At 52.9% G+C, this 17,065-nt stretch overlaps 1 protein-coding gene and 1 long non-coding RNA gene across 11 annotated transcripts in view; one reads left to right on the top strand and one right to left on the bottom strand.

Annotated features, from left to right (window-relative positions):
* MYO9B (myosin IXB) overlaps nt 1-17,065 on the top strand; it is a 111,961-nt gene that overhangs the window by 46,836 nt on the left and 48,060 nt on the right. For all 10 annotated transcript variants that reach the window (XM_042249712.1, XM_027969453.2, XM_042249709.1 and 7 more), the window contains exons 3-6: nt 9,425-9,519; nt 15,910-15,972; nt 16,460-16,559; nt 16,827-16,927. In XM_042249712.1, the coding sequence (XP_042105646.1) occupies nt 9,425-9,519; nt 15,910-15,972; nt 16,460-16,559; nt 16,827-16,927 (359 nt within the window). The remainder of the gene's footprint in view (nt 1-9,424; nt 9,520-15,909; nt 15,973-16,459; nt 16,560-16,826; nt 16,928-17,065) is intronic.
* LOC121819587 (uncharacterized) lies at nt 1,081-3,375 on the bottom strand. Its single transcript, XR_006059819.2, has 3 exons — nt 3,317-3,375; nt 2,662-2,734; nt 1,081-1,371 (listed from the first exon to the last, which is right to left on the bottom strand). It is a non-coding gene; the product is annotated as an uncharacterized LOC121819587 (long non-coding RNA).

Below are 17,065 nucleotides of genomic sequence, written 5' to 3'. Positions count from 1 at the left end.
TAGTCATCCCTATGTCAAGTTGCAGAGAAAGGATCTGAGAGCTTCCAAAAGTAGAAGTACCATCATCAGTTAGTTCTCTTTATAATACCGTAAAACTAGAATTAATTTTTAAGGCCCTGTCATATGGAAATTTGTTATAAAGAAAAAGTGACCTCTGTTAACTCTTAGATGAAGGGGGAATCTCTAAACCAAAATTGGTGGTAGCTTAGTCACTCAGTTGTGTCTGACTCATTGCGACCCTATGCACTATAGCCCGCCAGGCTCCTCTGTCTATGGGATTCCCCAGTCAAGGAGACTGGAGTGGGTTGCCATTTCCTTCTCTAGGGGACCTTGCTGACTCAGGGATCGAACCTGCATCTCCTGTGTCTCCTGCATTGGCAGGCAGATTCTCTATTGCTGAGCCATCCGGGGAGCCCGTAAATCAAAACTATAGATATTCTAAAAACCGTTCATTGAAACCGTATAGTATCAGAATCCATGGGATGTATTTAAATCAGTAACAGCAGGACAGTTCGTAGCCATAAATACTTTATGTCCATAAATAGGAATAAATGAAAGTAAATGAATTAACATCCCAACTCAAAAACCTGAGAAAAGGAACCAAGTACATCGCAGAGAGTGAAGTATTAGTTGCTCAGTTGTGTCTGACTCTGTGACCCCATGGACTAGAGCCTGCAGGCTCCTGTGTCCATGGAATTCTCCAGGCACGCATACTGGAGTGGGTTGCTTTTCCCTTCTCCAGGGGATCTGCCCAACCCAGGGATCAAACCCAGGTCTCCTGCATTGCAGGCAGATTCTTTTACCGTCTGAGCCACTGGGGTAGCCCAAAGAGCGTCAGATGGATAAGACAAGCCCTCGGGAATTCATCAGCTCCGCCAGTATTTTTGGTGCAGTAAGAACCAAGCAAGACCCTCCCCCATCAAAGCTTAATTTGTTCTTTGTTCTTTCGGTAACCTAGCACGTGGTTTCATTTATAACCTAAATTTAGTGAAATACGAGGTACAATAGCTTGTTTCATGATTGGTTTCTTTTTTTCCCCTAAGATTCCATAACCTCCCCCTCCCCCCCACCCACCCGCTGGCACAGCCGCCGTGAAACTTCAGCCCCTGGTAAGAATCTGTCCCTCTCAAAGGGCCTTGTGCTGGGCCCAGGAACCCTTGGTGTGTTTTTCAGTGTTTCTGTTCACGTCTGTGGCTGACAGCCAGTGCCCTTCCGGGTGAGAGTGACAGCGTCTGTTAGGAGCTGGGGTCACGGAGCGGGAGTCAGCGTCATGTCCCGTCAGCACTCGGCTCTCTTTACATACCTGCCATCTGCCTGTCTGTCCGTGCAGCCGGCAGCTGGCCAGAGGGAGCCTGCTGGGTATCCCAAGCCCTGTGGGCAACAGGGAAAGAACAGACCCAAGCTAAAGCTGGGTGTCAGCCGGGCCCTAAAAACCCTCCACTTCCTCATCTGTGAGTCGAGGAGCATGAGGTTGGGGGTGATTGCTCTACTTCCTGCTCTGCACCCACAGGCCCAGTGAGTCTGCAGCTGTCACCTGCGTGGGCTGACCTGGTCACTGGGGGGTCCAATCTTCTGCCCCACAGCCACCACCTCTCACCATCATTGCCACCCACTTCCCATTGTCATCCCTTTTCCCAGCCATGCCACACAGCACGTGGGATCTTAGTTCCCAGACCAGGGATCAAACCCTCGACTTTTTTGCACCGGGCGTAGAGACTGCCAGGGAAGTCTCCCGCTGTCCTCCCCTCCCCTGGCTCCGTCTCCCTCCAGCCATTCCCTGCACAGCAGCAGCGCTGTGGGAGTCACATTGGCCATGCTTCTCCTTCCCCACCTCCCACCCCATCCGCTCCCATCCTCAAGGAGCAGGCTTGTCTGTCCCCTCCCACGCAGCCCCTCTGAGCCTGTGACTCCGCTGGCCCCTCCTGCCCTCCGTACTTCCTGGTGCCACTTCTCTGTGTCCTTGCCACATCTCTGCAAGGAAACCAGTCAGCTTAGGCGACTCGGGCCCTCTCATGAGCATCTTGCATGTCAGAGTGTTGACGTCCTCTCCCTGCCTCAGCACTGCCCTGGCCCCTTTTGGAAGAAGGAGGCATTTACCCAAGAGCCCCTAGTACAGAGGCTGACATACCTTTCCTGTAAAGGGTCCAGGTGTCAGTGCTTTCTCTGCCGGAGCAGTCCCCCACCACAGCTCAACCCTGCCACAGTCCAGAAGCAGACAGATTGCCTGTAAACGGACAGGACTGGGCGCCGGCAGAGCCTTACTCATGGCTGTTGAAAGTGGGATTTCCTGTCACTTTCATGTGTGGGGACGCACTGTTTTGATTTTTTCAAGTAACATCTGGGGCTTACCTGGCTATCCAGTGGTTAAGACTTGACACCTCCAGTGCTGCGGGCACAGGTTCACTCCCTGGTCGGGGAACTAAGATCCCACACGCCAAGCAGTGTGGCAAAAAAAAAAAAGTGACTGCCATTTTTAGCTCGCACACCACACAGAAACAGGTGGCTGGCCATAATTTGCTGACTCTGGTGGAGGTCCATGTCTCAGCCTGACCCCCCGCCCATTCCTGAGCATTACATAGGCATCCTCCCCGTGGCCACGCGCATTTGTGTACAGGTCATCTGTGACTGCTTCACGCTCCACCGGCAACCCCAAATACTTACTAGCTGGCCCTTCACAGGACAGGTTGGCCCGCCCCTGGTTCACACAGAGGGTCACCTTTCGTCCTCGAACGATCTGAGAAGGCAGGGGTTTACCCCTTCGTTTTACAGAAGAGGAACTTGAAACTCATGAGCAGCAAACTAATTTGTCCCTCTTGGCGCAGCCCCCCAGCCCGGGACCACAAGGACCCGCTGGAATTCCCTGTCGACATGGAACTGTTCTCCTGGGCTGCTCACCAGAGGTAGCCCTCCACCCCGGACACACCCGGGGGCGTTATTTTCCCGGCATTTCCACACAGGAAACCCCCAGGCTGACTGGATGCCCGCCCCGGGGGGGGCTGTTTGCTCAGTAGACTCAGCCGAGCACATTTCCTGGGCCCCCGGGGCCAGGAGCCGTGGGACGCCTCCCAGGTCTCCTGCGGACGTGATGGTCGCTTGTGTCCCCAGACAGATAGGACCACGTAGAAAGTTACACCTGGAACTTGGAGAGCACTTGGGAAAACAACTGGAGTTCCAGGGCTAGGTCCCAGTCACTCTCGGGTGTTGCTCTCTGCAACCCCAGCCACGGCTATAACAAGAGGGCTAGTGGAAGCCAGGCTGTCTTCCAGCCCCGCCTCTGGGCTTCACGGTAGCCTAGTGTTTGCTGGAGTTGTCTTACCGTTCACAGCCTCTCCTGGCGCCACTGGTCACTCCTCTGTCTTGGTGTTGACCTGGACTGGACACAAGATTTGGAAATCCTGTGTGGAGTGGCTCGTGGTCTCAGGGTGGGTAACAGAGGCTCTGCCCTGACCTGGCATTGCAGGGGGCAGGGCAACGTCAAGGTCATGGGAGGCAGTGGGCAGCCTCCAGGAAGTCCAGAGGCGGTGATGTCCCAGCCACGGTCAAGGTTAACGTGCGGAATGTCCCTGTCGGAGCCCCACCAGGGAGGGGATCTCTGAGACTAGAATGGTGCCAGGCACACGGCCACCAACCAGTACATTGTTGTCAAATGAATAAATGAAACCACGTATATACAAGCACCACATACACTTGGGAAGGGGCCGGGGGAGGGGTCCCCATGGCTAGATCAGGAAACAGAAAGCCAGCCCCACACAAGATGAATTCACTACAGCGATTGAAGACAGTCATGGGTATACCTGGGGGGCAATGGAGTTACCATTTTCAGGCCACCTCTACTTAGCTGGAAGGACCACCACCCTGCAAGGGTGAGGCTGGAGAACTCTCCAGGAGAAATCCTTCCCCCACCCCGACCCCCCACCCCCGACTTGAGACTCACCTATCAACACAGGAGATAGCAAGCACGCTTGCCTTGGTGACCTCATTCCATGGGGCTTTTCACTTTTGAAATCTGAAAGCAAAACATTGTTTGCCTAATGCAATCCGTTGAAGCTTGTCTGGTTTTTGTGTGGGATGTACAGAGGCCAGGTGTGAGCTTGGGGCTGGGCATCTGCCTGCCTGGTTGCCAGACCTTGGGTGAGGCGTCTTGAGCCAGGGCAGGCAGACACCCTAAAAAGCCCCGGGTCGATTTGCCTGGCTCCCAGCACCAAGAACCAGTCTGGACCAGGGTCTGAGGGGCAACAGCCAGGGGGTGGACTCACAGTAGAGGCCCTGGGTTCCAGCCCACAGCCACGTCACCCACCTGTTCTTGGACTTCAAGGAGGTCAGCTGACCTCTCTGCTCCTGCGTCCTCATCAGAAACGGGGAAGGCCAGGTCTGTCCCTTAGAGGAATTCAAGCAAAAGAAAAAGGCACAAGCCTGTAGCAAGCCTGACATGTGGCTGGCACATACCATAGGCAATTACTTAATGTTCCATCGCCATTCTTCCTAAAATATTGACCATGCATTCCAACAGAGAGAAGACCCACCCTCTTGAGATAGCCAGCGCACTTTCTAGAAATTTCTGGCTACGTAGGCTGCTCAATCTTGAATATCTTTGGTTTAAAAATCCTCATTCAGGCATTTCCCTGACAGTCCAGTGGTTAAGACTCCATACTTCCAACTGCAGGGGTCATATGTTCAATCCCTGGTCGGGGAGCTGTTAATAAGATCCCACATGCTGAGCAGCACAGCCAAAAATTTAGAAGAAAAAAAAATTAATAAAACCTTTTTGAGTCTCGCAGAAGAACCTCACAGACAAGAGCAGTTAGAAGACAGCCAGACTTCCCCCAGCTGACAGCATCCCTGGCCGGGGTGGAGGTGGCTGCCTGGGGAGCAGAAGGTCAGAGAAGGTCAGAGAAGGCCAGGGCGCTCCTGCTTTGTGCATTTAAACCTAGAAACCGTGGCTGGAGGTGGGGTTGGATTAATGGATCCTCTCTTTATGGTTTTTTTCCCTTTTATTGGATAAACTTTTAGCATGGTTCCATATTTTTTTTTCAAAGCATATACTTTATATTAGAAACACGTCCAGCGGTTAAGACTCCACACCCCCAACACAGGGGGGCATGGGTTCGATCCCTGGTCAGGGAACTAAGATCCCACATGCAGCACGGCATGGCCAAAAGAAAGGACATAAGGGAGGAAAACAAGGAAAGAGAAACGTGTCTTTTATTTTATAAAGGGAAGGGAAACAGCATTTCTGAGAAAGTAGAGTCTTCTCCCAAATAGCGTTTTGCCAGGGCTGTGGATCATCTGGCATGCCGGGAAGATAGCACGAGCTTGTAGCCTCCCCCGCCCCAGAGCCAGCTCACATCGCATCACTGCTGGCACCCGGGTCCCACTTCCTCCCTCCCCTTTATCTCCAGCCCCACATGATCCACCGGGCACACCAACCACCCTTGTGCTTGGAGGCCTTGCATACCCCTGGCCGGCCCGGGAACAGCTACACAATAGCTCCCCTCGCTTCGGGTGCCAGGCCAGCATTTCCTCCTCCTCCTCCAACGGACGTATAATAGCACCAACCGGATATTTTTAGATCAGCTTTGAAAAGTCGCAGTGTGTTGAGACCGCATACCAGACGCATGAGGTCACCGCGCTGGTAATCGCAGAACCAGAGAGCCGGTCCCAAAGACATCCCCTCTGGTCCCCAGGATGCTGGGCCTGGATGTTTCCTTAAAACTCACCAGAGACATGTCCGACATTCATAAGGGACCACCGTGGCTCCTCTGGGTGGAAATGTGCATTTCTGGGGTGTCTCTGTGGCAGGCCTTGAACCCAGCCACCGCAGCGATACAGGACTTGCCCCTGGAGGGGTGTCACTTGGGGTCAGGCACCCCCCTCGCCATCTGTTTGTAGTTAGGACAGGCAGCACTTTGCATGCTCACTCGTGGGAGCTCATTTTATCACAAAGCAGGCCTGTCCTCAGCTCAGACACCACCCTGCAGGGTCTGGAGGGAAAGGAGGAGATGGATCTGCCGTCTGCTTTTCCCAGAGCCGTGGCTCAAGAGCCCGTGGGGTTTACCCCAAAGGCTGAACATGAGGGAAACAGGAGATTAAAACCTGGATAGACAGTTGTCTTCACCAGGGGGCCCATCAGGGCCTGCAGCACACATGGGGGCCTTTATTACAGGAAGGAGCCCCAGACAACCTGCTCCTACAAACACCTTTTACCTTCGTCTGTGCTTCTCAATCCCCAGCAATGCAGCTGTCGCTGGGGACTTCTCTTATTTATTTGACTGCATCACGGCAGAGGATGAGATGATTAGATAGCATCACCGTCTCGATGGACTTGAATCTGAGCAAGTTCCAGGAGATAGTGAAGGACAGGGAGGTCTGTTGTGCTGCAGTCCATGGGGTCGCAAAGAGTCAGACACGACTTAGCAACTGAGCAACAAATCCGGTCTCAGCTGCACCTAGTGGAACCTTCATTGCGGCACGCGGACTCCGTAGTTGTGCACTTGGGCTGCCGTAGTTGTGGCACGGAGGCTCCAGAGCCCTCAGGCTCCGTAGTCGCAGGGTACAGGCTTAGTTGCTCTGAGGCATGTGGGGTCTCAGATCCCCAGCTGGGGATTAACCCCGCGCCCCTTGCAGTGCAAGGCAGATGCTTAACTCCTGGACCAGCAGGCAAGTCCCTGCGGGGACTTCTCGGGTTGTCCCACATGCTGCCGGCCTCTGGCAGGTAGAGACCAGGGATGACCTTGATACCCTGCAGTGCACAGGACAGCCCTACCCCGGAGAGTGATCGCTCCCCGAGTGTCAGCAGCGCCGAGGCCGGGAACCCTGCACTGGGTTCCACAGACACTCGGGAGGGCAGAGTAGATGGAGGCCCGGGCCCCAGCAACTGGCCTAGAGCTCAGTCACACACATCCAGACCCTGTGAAGAAGAGAAGGGGGCTCTGTGGCCGCTGTGTGACTCGGAAAGCACCTCGTCAGGCTAGATTCCACCACCACATGGCTAGGTGAAGACCCCTCCCCTCCCCTGCAAGTTAGTCTCAGTCGTGTCCGACTCTTGGGGACCCCGTGGTGTGTAGGCCACCAGGCTCCTCTGACCATGGAATTTTCCAGGCAAGAAGACTGGAGTGGGTTGCCATTCCCTCAGCTAGGGGATCTTCCCGACCCAGGGACTGAACCCTGGTCTCCTGAATTGCAGGCAGATTCTTTACTGTCTGAGCCCTGAAGGTACCCCCTTTACAACTGGGCCTGGTTTCCTCCCTGGGACCTCCTCTCCCTCAGTCACTTGTCCCCTGCTTGGCAGTCTGGCTGTTGGTTCAGGTTCTACAGCGAGGCCCGGTTCTGGGGTCTGGAGCCCCAGGGGCAGCAGGGGCAGGAAGTCACGAATCCCATGACCTCGTCATCCAGGAGCATGACCAGTGCATGAGCCCAGCGGGGGCTGCTGCCTGGATCGCAAGCTCCACTGAATGGAGCTGTTTTCTGAGGAAGTGTCCCTGGCCTTCCAGCAGATGCTTTTTGATGGGGCTTCTGCCTCCAGGCATCGAGTCGGAAGCTCCTCAGAGATTGACCTGCATCCATCCTGCCTGCCAATTGAGTGCTTGGAGAAAATCCGAAGTCCTCTCGGTGTCTCCCTGAGAGCCTGGCCACCTCTCTCCACCCTGCCCTTGTCCCCCACCCGACAGCAGACCTTGGCAGTGGCCTTCCCACCTCCTCCCAGCTGTGGCCTTCCTGCTGGGCTCAGCCTCCTCAAAAGGGAACAGCGTGAGCCTGATAACCTTTTTCGCTATTGCCAAGCTTCCCTTTCCTCATGCAACACCCCTGCCCCTATCCCATCTCTGCCTCTCTTCCCTCCTCTGACCAGCCTCACCACCCTCACTTCTTTCGGCCTGTCACTCCCTGAAACAGGGACCACCACTGCCCAGGTACTTCTCCTGCCCCAAGTTCCCCCAAGATTCCACCGAGCCCTCCCCTTATCTGGGTACCATGTGGGAAAGAGGTAACACCAGGAACCTGAGTAAGGGACAGAGGGTGTTCTCTTATTTTCATCTGGATGGTGGTCACTTGGGAGACCCCGGGGGGCACTGCCAAGCCATGGGCTCTGAGCACTGCGCACACTTCCTCTCTGTCTTGGGAATGAAGCCCTAATTCACACCATGATGAGGTTGGACCCCAGAAGCATCATGCTGAGTGAAAGAAGCCAGACATGAAAGGCCACCTAGTGTGTGCCCCCACTTAATGTGAAATGTCCAGACCAGGCAAATAAATCCCGAGAGACGGAAAGCAGATTGGTGGTTACCAGGGGCTGGGGAGTAACTGCTGAGGAGGATGGGTCTCCTTTTGGGAAGATAGAAGTGTTCTGGAACTAAACAGAGGTGATGGTTGGACAGCGTTGTGAATGTATTGCGTGCCACTGAAGTGTTCACTTTTGGAACTTAGTTTTATGTTATGTCATTCTGACCCTAATTTTTTTTTAAAAAATTGCTGTCAACCAGCTTGTCATGCCATGGTATTGCAAGACCCTCCAGGAGAGGATGAGTCCCCATGTCTGCTTCCTCACAAGCAGGCTGGTGGCTGGCCTGGAGCTGGTATCAACCCAGGGCCCAGCAAACTCCTTCTGGAAAATAAATATTGTGGATAGTAAATATTTTCTGGCTTTGCAGGCCAGATGGTCTCTGTCATAGCTCCCCACCATCACAGCACAAAGACAGTGGTAGGTGGTCGATAAATGAACAGGCCTGGCTGTGTGCCAGGACACTTCATTTGTGGATGCTGAAACTTGAATAGGATTTTTACATGGCAGGAAATACTACTTTTCTTGGGTTTTTTGGGTTTTTTTTTTTAAACCATTTACAAATGTAAAAACCACTCTTGGCTTACAGGCAGTACAAAAACATACAGTAGACTGGATTTGACCACAGGCCAGAGTTTGCTGCGTGAACAGTTATTACTGAAAAAAAAATTCCTACAACTGGTGTTTCCAGTGTCCAGGACTTAGAACTTGAGCCCCTCCTACGCCTCAACACAGAGGTGAAGAGCAAGCCCCTAAGATGTGTCGGAAGCCCCTGTGGCTCAGTGGTAAAGAATCTGCCTGCCAGTGTGGGAGCCGCAGGAGACGTGGGTTCAATCCCTGTGTCGGGCAGGTCCCTCGGAGGAGGAAATGACAACCCGCTCCAGTACTCTTGCCTGAAGAATCCCATGGACAGAGGAGTCTGGTGGGTACAGTCCATGGGGACTCAAAGAAGTCAGGCGCGACTGAGCGTGCGCGCACACACTTGGGACGCGCTGGGCTGCCTACCTGTGTGTTTTCCAGGCGTCACCTGGAGTCTGTGAGTGGCTTCCAGTGAACCATGGTCCACAACACCCTGAGGGAGCCTCCAGGCTGAGGCCTGTAGAAATTTCATCCTCACAGTCTGAAAACCTGCTTTTGTTTTCCTCGCAGGCTTTTGGAAATGCTAAAACAGCTCACAACAACAATTCCAGCCGATTTGGGAAATTCATCCAGGTCAACTACCTGGAGAGCGGCATCGTGAGAGGGTAAGTCAGCTGGTGCCCACGCTCTGCACTCCACCGTTGGTCTGGGGTCCTGGGCTTCCCTGCAGCGGGGACCCAGGACTGGGTCAGCAGGGAACTGAATGCTGAAGTCATGATCTTGCAGGCATTTGTGAATCATGAAGGGAAACGAGTATGATTTTTAGTCATTGATATGAAAGTCTGAGAGGTGGCAGGAAGCGTGGGTGGGGGAGGAGGGCGGCACCTTCATAACCAAACCTACCTGCCACGGGGCGTCGCCTAGGGCATTGAGGCACCCACGAAGTTAAGTACCATGAGCTAGAGTTCCTAGCATGATGGGATTTGTCAAGAGCAGGCGAGGGCCCACCAACCTATTTCCTGATCTTGATGTTTCTGATTCCACGGGTCTAGGAAGAGTTGATGTGGACTCTGGCATTTGCCAAATGTGCCCCTTTAGCTGGAAGGAGACATGATGCTAGGTAGCGAAGTAAGGCAGTTGTCCAGTTGTGCTGAAAGTAGGTGGGTGAGTGGGATGGAGGGAGGGATGGGCGGGACCTAGACCGATGGATGGATTCCAGGGTGGGTGGGTGGATGGAAGGATGGGTAGATTCATAGATGGGTGGGTGATGGTTGGGTAGGTTCATGGATGGATGGATGGGTAGCAGGTTCATGGATGGGTGGGTGATGGATGGATGATGGATGGGCAGCAGGTTCATGGATGGGTGGCCAGAAAAATGGATGGGTAGCTTTTTAGATGGATGGGTGACGGATGGGTAGATTCACGGATGGATGGATGGAAGGGTGGGTGCGTAGATTCATGGATGGATGGATGGATGATGGATGATGGATGGGCGCGTAGATTCACGGGTGGATGGATGGACTCACTGGTAGAGAATAAATGAGAGGATGGATATGTGGACTGATGGATTTGGATGGGTAGGTTCGTGGATGGATGGATAGATTGATCGATGGATAGTAGGCTCATGGATGGGTGGGTAGATGCATGGATGGATGATGAGTGGGTAGGTTCATGGATGAACAGATAGAAGGATGGAGGGGTGGTTTGATTCGTGGATGGATGGATGGGATCATTGGTAGATGGATGGATTCATAAATGAGTATATAGACTGATGGGTGGTTTGGATGGCTAGGTGGATGAGGAGACAAATGAGTTCATAGGTGGTAGCTGGATTGTGAAGTTGACTGCCAGGCGGAAGTTAAAACAGATTTACATTTTGTGCCAGAAATGTGAGTTCTTACGTGAAGGTACAGTTACTTCAACTAAATGTGCAACTTTGAAATTGTGTTCCCAAAAAACGAAAAAGAAATTGTGTTTATTTGTATTCTGTGCAGTGTTATGCTAATAAAAATACCTGGCAGCCTTATGCAATGAGTTAATGTTACAAGGAATTATCTATTTGGTCATACTGTGATTTCCGCGGTTGATACTGTAGGATTTTTTTCCTCTTAAGATGTACGTTCTGGGTAGTTTCAAGTAGTTAAAAAAATATAATTGCAACTTAATACTGCATAGTGTTTTGGATTTTTGTTTAACATGCAAAGGTCTTATGAGCCATAAACTATTTCACAGTGGGGAAAAAAAAAAAGACATTTCGGCACAGTCCATTGGCTGGTGACTTAAAGGAACCCTTCCCGCTCCACATTCTGGTGTGAGGGTCCACAGTGGCGGTGGGATTTGCAAAGGCTCCAGGTGATGCTCTAAGCAGTAGAATAAGAATCCTTAAATGTTAGATGCGGGGAGATCCAAGCAACAGGCCCATAGAGGCTGCGCGAAGGCTCATGTGTTTCAGGAAGGCAGAGGTCCTCCAGGAGGATTGATTTCAAAATATCCGGGTTCTTCTGTCCATCTAAATCTGACTGGGACTTCCCCACTGGTCCAGTGGTTTTACGACTCTGTGCTTCCACTGCAGGGGGACAGGTCCAGTCCCCAGTCAGGGAACTAAGATCCTACTTGCCTCATGGCGTGGCAAAAAAAATAAACCTAAACCTGACTGATGATCATCTCAGTTGATGGTGCAGGTTCAAGACAAGGACAGAAATGTTTCCTTCCCAAATCCTTCAGCCTCTGGCTTCTTTCCTTTTTCCGTCTGCCCAGGCTCTTAAGTGATGTAGGGAGAGAGACCCTCGCTAAAGGCAACATCTCCTCTGGCCCCTCAGCCCCTCAGGGACACTCAAGAGTGGGCAGTTCTCCCCATGGCCCCCGCCTTCCATGGGCCGTCCAGTAGTCCCTTCCCAACTGCCGCTGGGCCCAGCGTGGTCTCTGCATGGGCAGAACCACTATCCTGCCCCCACTTGCCCCGCAGGTTTCAGCCCTTTCTCCAGAAAGACCCTCACTCTATTTTATTCTATTCTGTCCTGCTCTTCTGTGCTTTGAGGCTTATGGGATCTTCATTCCCCACCCAGGGGTTGAACCTGGGCCACAGCAGTGAAATCACAGAGTCCTAACCGGTGGACTGCCAGGGAATTCCCCCTCACTCCTTATTTTAAATCTGGTTTTCTCCCATGGGTCCATATTGTATCTGCCACATTGCAGAGCCTCTGACTAGCAGGGGAAGCCCATGGTATCTTACTAAGTAGAAGACGCAGAAACCAACTGTTTCTCGTTCCAGCGGTTCCCTTGGGAGCAGAGACACCCAGAGGCTGCCTCACGTTTTCCTGGGTCCCGGACTGGCTCTGCAGGCCAGAAGCCGGAGCCTTTGCTGCCAGTGGGGTCCTCGATGCCCCTCTTCTCCCCCCAGATCAGTCCTTCCCGTGCTCTCCATTTCATGTCCCGTGGCTGCTGAAACAGAGTATCACAGACCGGTCAGCACACAGCAATAAGAGCACAAAACAATTATTCTCTCGTGGTTCTGGAGGCCAGAAGTCCAAGATCAAGGTGTGGGAAGGGCCATGCTCCCTCCAGGGGCTCTAGGCGAGGATCCCTCCTGGCCCCTTCCAGCTTCCGGGGGCCCCAGGTACCCTTGGCTCATAGCCCCATCACCCCAGTATTTGCTCCAGTCTCCATGCGGTCTTCTCCCCTGAATTTCTCTATGATCTCCTCCTCTGTCTTCTGGGATACTTGTCTCTGGATTTAGGGCCCCTCTGGACCATGGAGGAGGATCTCATCTATAGAAAAATAAGGTGAGAGTGTTAGCTGCTCAGTTGTGTCCAACTCTTGCGACCCTGTGGACGGTAGCGTGCCTGGCTCTTCTGTCCCTGGGGTTTCCCAGGCAAGAATACTGCAGTGGGTTGCCATTCCCTTCTCCAGAAGATCTTTCCCATCCAAGGATCGAACCTGGGTCTCCCCCACTGCAGGCAGATTCTTTACCGGCTGAGCCCCCAAGGAAACCCCATCTCCAGGTCCTTCACTTAATTTCATCTGCAAAAGTGTTTTTTCAGAATCACAGTCACACGTTCCAGGTGGACGTGTCTTCTGGGAGCCACCGTTTGGCCCAGCACATAGCAGGGCTGGCCCTCGGCGAAGCAGCCAGCCTGCCCTGCACACCTCGGCTCTTGGCAGGCTCAGGGCAGCTGTGGTCCTGGGCCACTGGATCTCACACATCAGCTGCAGCATCCTGTCTGTGGCCTCGGATTCAGGAAAGGAGGTCCTGCCTCAGCCCTTGACGGTGGCCTGCCCACGCTGGGTGGAAGGACGTGCACTTCCCGTCCAGGGAGTGGCTGCCACCAGCTTGCAGGGAGCAGGCCCAGACCTGGTTCTGCTTTTGGGCAGGTGACACTTTTCGATGCCGCTTCCCGACAAGGCCAAGGTTCAAGGGCAGTCCACCCCTCCCCCCAGTTCCCCAATTTGCAAGGCCTCGTGTTCCTGTGGGCTCAAGGGCTCAGTACGGAGGGGATCCCTGGCTGTGTGCAAGATCACCCCTGTAGGGGCCCAGGCTTCACGAGTAATCACCGAAGGCTGTGGCCTGTCAGATGACAGCTGGGTGCCCTTGCGGGGTCACTGTCCTTGCCCATGTGGCGAGACAGCACGGAGAATTGGCCGCAGACTGAGATGGAAACGTGAGTCTAGGACCAGAGGCAGCCTTCCTGCCCAGGAAAACAAAACTGCTGAGAACCACAAGTTACTGGTCAGAGGAGGGAGTGGAAGAAAATAGGAGTTTGAAAGAAGAGAGGACACGCGCGTGCTGAGCCTTCGGAAACCCACCCCGTGCGGGGTGTGCGCGCAGGCATCCGTTCAGCGTGTGTGTGCGCGCTTGCGCAAGGCTGCAGCCGGAAGACTGCCGTCCTGGAGACAGTCTGGAAGCATTCAGCAGGCCTGGGACCAGGGCCCTAACCCCCAGCTCCCTCTTCTGTATCACAGGATGAGGGTGACCTGCAGAGCTGTGCAGCTCACATACCTGGTGATCGAGGATCCCGTGAGAGTCAGGTCCCCACCAGGCCACCCGCCTCCTGTGAGGTCCTAGACAGCACGTTAGCGCCTTCTCCATCAGTGGGAGCCACAGTGCCCCTCCCGGAGGGCATTCAAATCCAGTGTATTTAATCTCAACTTAATCTCAGTACTCTGAGCAATACTCAGAAATCCCAGTGCCTAGAGCCTCGCAGTAGAGCTCCAGGAAATGTCTGAAGTCTCTATTAGCATTGAGGGTGTGGCTGTGTGAGTACCTCGTTCCTACCCCAGGACCAACACAGCCTCAGGGACCCGGGCCCAGCACACGTCCATCAAGTGATAAACAGATAAACAAAATGTGTATCTAGACATGTAGACACGGAGAAGGCAGTGGCACCCCACTCCAGTACTCTCGCCTGGAAAATCCCAGGGACGGAGGAGCCTGGTGGGCTGCAGTCCATGGGGTCGCTAAGAGTCAGACACGACTGAGGGACTTCACTTTCACTTTTCACTTTCATGCATTGGAGAAGGAAATGGCAACCCACTCCAGTGTTCTTGCCTGGAGAATCCCAGGGACGGGGGAGCCTGGTGGGCTGCCGTCTATGGGGTCGCACAGAGTCGGACAGGACTGAAGTGACTCAGCAGCAGCAGACATGTAGACTATTGTGCCAATTTGCTCAGTCATGTCTGAGTCTTTTCCACCCCATGGATAATCTACCAGCCTCCTCTGTCCATGGGATTCTTCAGGCAAGAATACTGGAGTGGGTTGCCATTTCCTCCTCCAGGGGATCTTCCTCACCCAGGGATTGAACCCACGCCTCCTGCATTGACAGGCAGAGTCTTTACTACTGAGCCACCTGGGAAGCCCTTACTTAGCCATGAAGAAGAATGAAGTTCTGATGCATGCTCCCAAGTGGCTGAATCTCAGAACCATTGAGTTGAGTGAAAGAAGGCAGATTCAGTATCCAGCTGACCCTTGTACAACGGAGGGGTTAGTCAGAAATCTGCAGATGGCTTCGAGTCAGCCCTGTATATCCGAGGTTCCTCCAGTTCCCCAGTTCCTTCATATCTGTGGTTCGGCATCCGTGGATTCACCCAACCGCAGATCATGTAGGACTTCGGCATTTGCTATTGAAAAAAATATCCACCTATCAGTGGATCCACAGTTCAAACTTGTGTTATTCGAGAGATAACTATACATACTAAATGAGTGTTTTGGTTTTTTGAGTTTTTTGTAATTCTAGAAAATCCAAAGTAATCTTCAGCGGGGTTGGTCCGTGGCTGCTCGGGGGTGGATGGCAGGGAGGAGTGACGGAGGCCCCAAGAGTCTGCTCGGGATTAAGGACGTGTTCGTTGTCTCAGTCACGGTGGTGGGCTGTCAGGGATTCGCGTGTGTCACAGCTCATGCAGTCGTACACGTTATATCTTTTGTGCATCAGCTATACTTGCTAAAGCGGGTTTTGAAAATTGCAAAGAGATTATGGAAGGACCCAGTGAAAAACTCATCTGGGTGCATGCTTTTGAGTATGTATAAGTTGATCATATGTCAGTCATCAGTAAAGCTGTTTTAAGAAGAATAGAAAAGTGAATCCATTACCTTGTGTATCGATTTTCAGTTGGAGAAACACTTTATGGCTGGGGAGATGATGGAAGCAGGGTTCGCCTTTCCGGTGTTATTCGGGAGGACATGGGTCTAATCATTTCAGTTCCTGCCGCCTGGGGGGCCATGCCGAGTGATGCCAGGTTGGGCTTCCATACAACTGTCAGCCCACATCCGGTGTGGAGGGCAGAAGTGGCCAGCCCAGGACCCTTATTTTTATAGATTGTAGTAGTAGGGTGAGGTGGATTTACGACAATAGCATTTACCTTAAGAATGAAATCGTATTTACGACATTTAGGTTGCTTGTTTACGACACTCAAGAGCTATCGCCCTTTTGTCCCTGTGTTTACCTTGGGTCCAAGGTTGTTAATTTGCAGCTGGCTTTACCACAGTCATGAATCATTCTTGTTCTTCAGGGAAACAACATTAGCGTGTAACACTTGGTTCTTCTTTTTCTGCTTGATGACAGAGCGGTTGTCGAAAAGTACCTGCTTGAAAAGTCTCGCCTGGTCTCTCAGGAGAAGGATGAGAGGTAGGGGGATATTTCCTTGATGATCCCTGATGTCGCCTTCTTCCCTGTGAAAGAGAAAAGCAGATGTCCTGAGATGGGGAGTATCTACAGGAGGCCCTGATGGATCTCCTAGGAGCGTGAGCTTTGCCACCTCCTCCTGCTTATTTTTGTGCCTCCCTGGGGCTTTTTCCTGGAGTAGGCGCTTGGGTGTCTGCTGAAATGTGGTCAGATTAGCATCATCTCTGGTCCGCCAGTGAGGAGAGATGCCCACCCTCTGAGGAATCTATTCACTGGAGAAGCTCGTGGTTTGATTTTTGGAGTTTGGTTTTTTTGTTTTTGTTTTTTTAAAAAAAGATCATAAGAATCGACTTATTGTCTCCAATTTGTACATAATCGAGGTGCTTTTTCCTCCTTGGCCTGGTCTCCAAAGCAATATTAGTAGTGGTTTGAAAAGTAGCTATCGCTCGGCCTCCAAAAACAACTTTTTTCTCCTAATTTTGACCTACAGGAACTACCACGTGTTTTATTATTTGTTACTTGGCGTCAGCGAGGAAGAGCGTCGGGAATTTCAGCTCAAGCAGCCTGAAGATTATTTCTACCTCAACCAGGTAAACAGCCTCGAGCCCCAACCACAAACGCAGCCTGTGTTCCCCACGGGCTGTTTACGCTCTGCCAGGGGGTCAGAGGCCGTCCGCCTTGGCCCTCTCCAGCCCCCAAACCAGCTCCAAGGAGGCCCAGAGCAGGGCGGCATAAAGGAGTCCATTCATTCCCTGCCTCCCCCCGGCCCTGCCCCATCAGTTCCAGCCAAAATCATCCTCACACACCGCCCTCCCCAGCCCAGAAGTACCCAGAGCACTGCTGACTTTGTTTTTCAGCATAACTTGAAGATCGAGGACGGAGAGGACCTGAAGCACGACTTTGAAAGACTCAAGCAGGCCATGGAGATGGTGGGCTTCCTTCCTGCCACCAAGAAGCAGTAAGTGGGTGGGCCCAGCCAGGCACCTCCCCCTAGCTGGAGGTACCAGTCGCTCGGAGACCTGACCTCCCCCGGTAGGAACCCCGCTAAGGAGAGTAGCCCAAGGAGTGACGGAGGACTGTCCCCATTAGCCACTGG

The sequence above is a fragment of the Ovis aries genome, chromosome 5 (genome assembly GCF_016772045.2).
Source record: "Ovis aries strain OAR_USU_Benz2616 breed Rambouillet chromosome 5, ARS-UI_Ramb_v3.0, whole genome shotgun sequence".
Classification (NCBI taxonomy): domain Eukaryota; kingdom Metazoa; phylum Chordata; class Mammalia; order Artiodactyla; family Bovidae; genus Ovis; species Ovis aries.
Note: the sequence above shows the minus strand (reverse complement) of the source record. Positions and strands in the feature narration are given on the sequence as shown.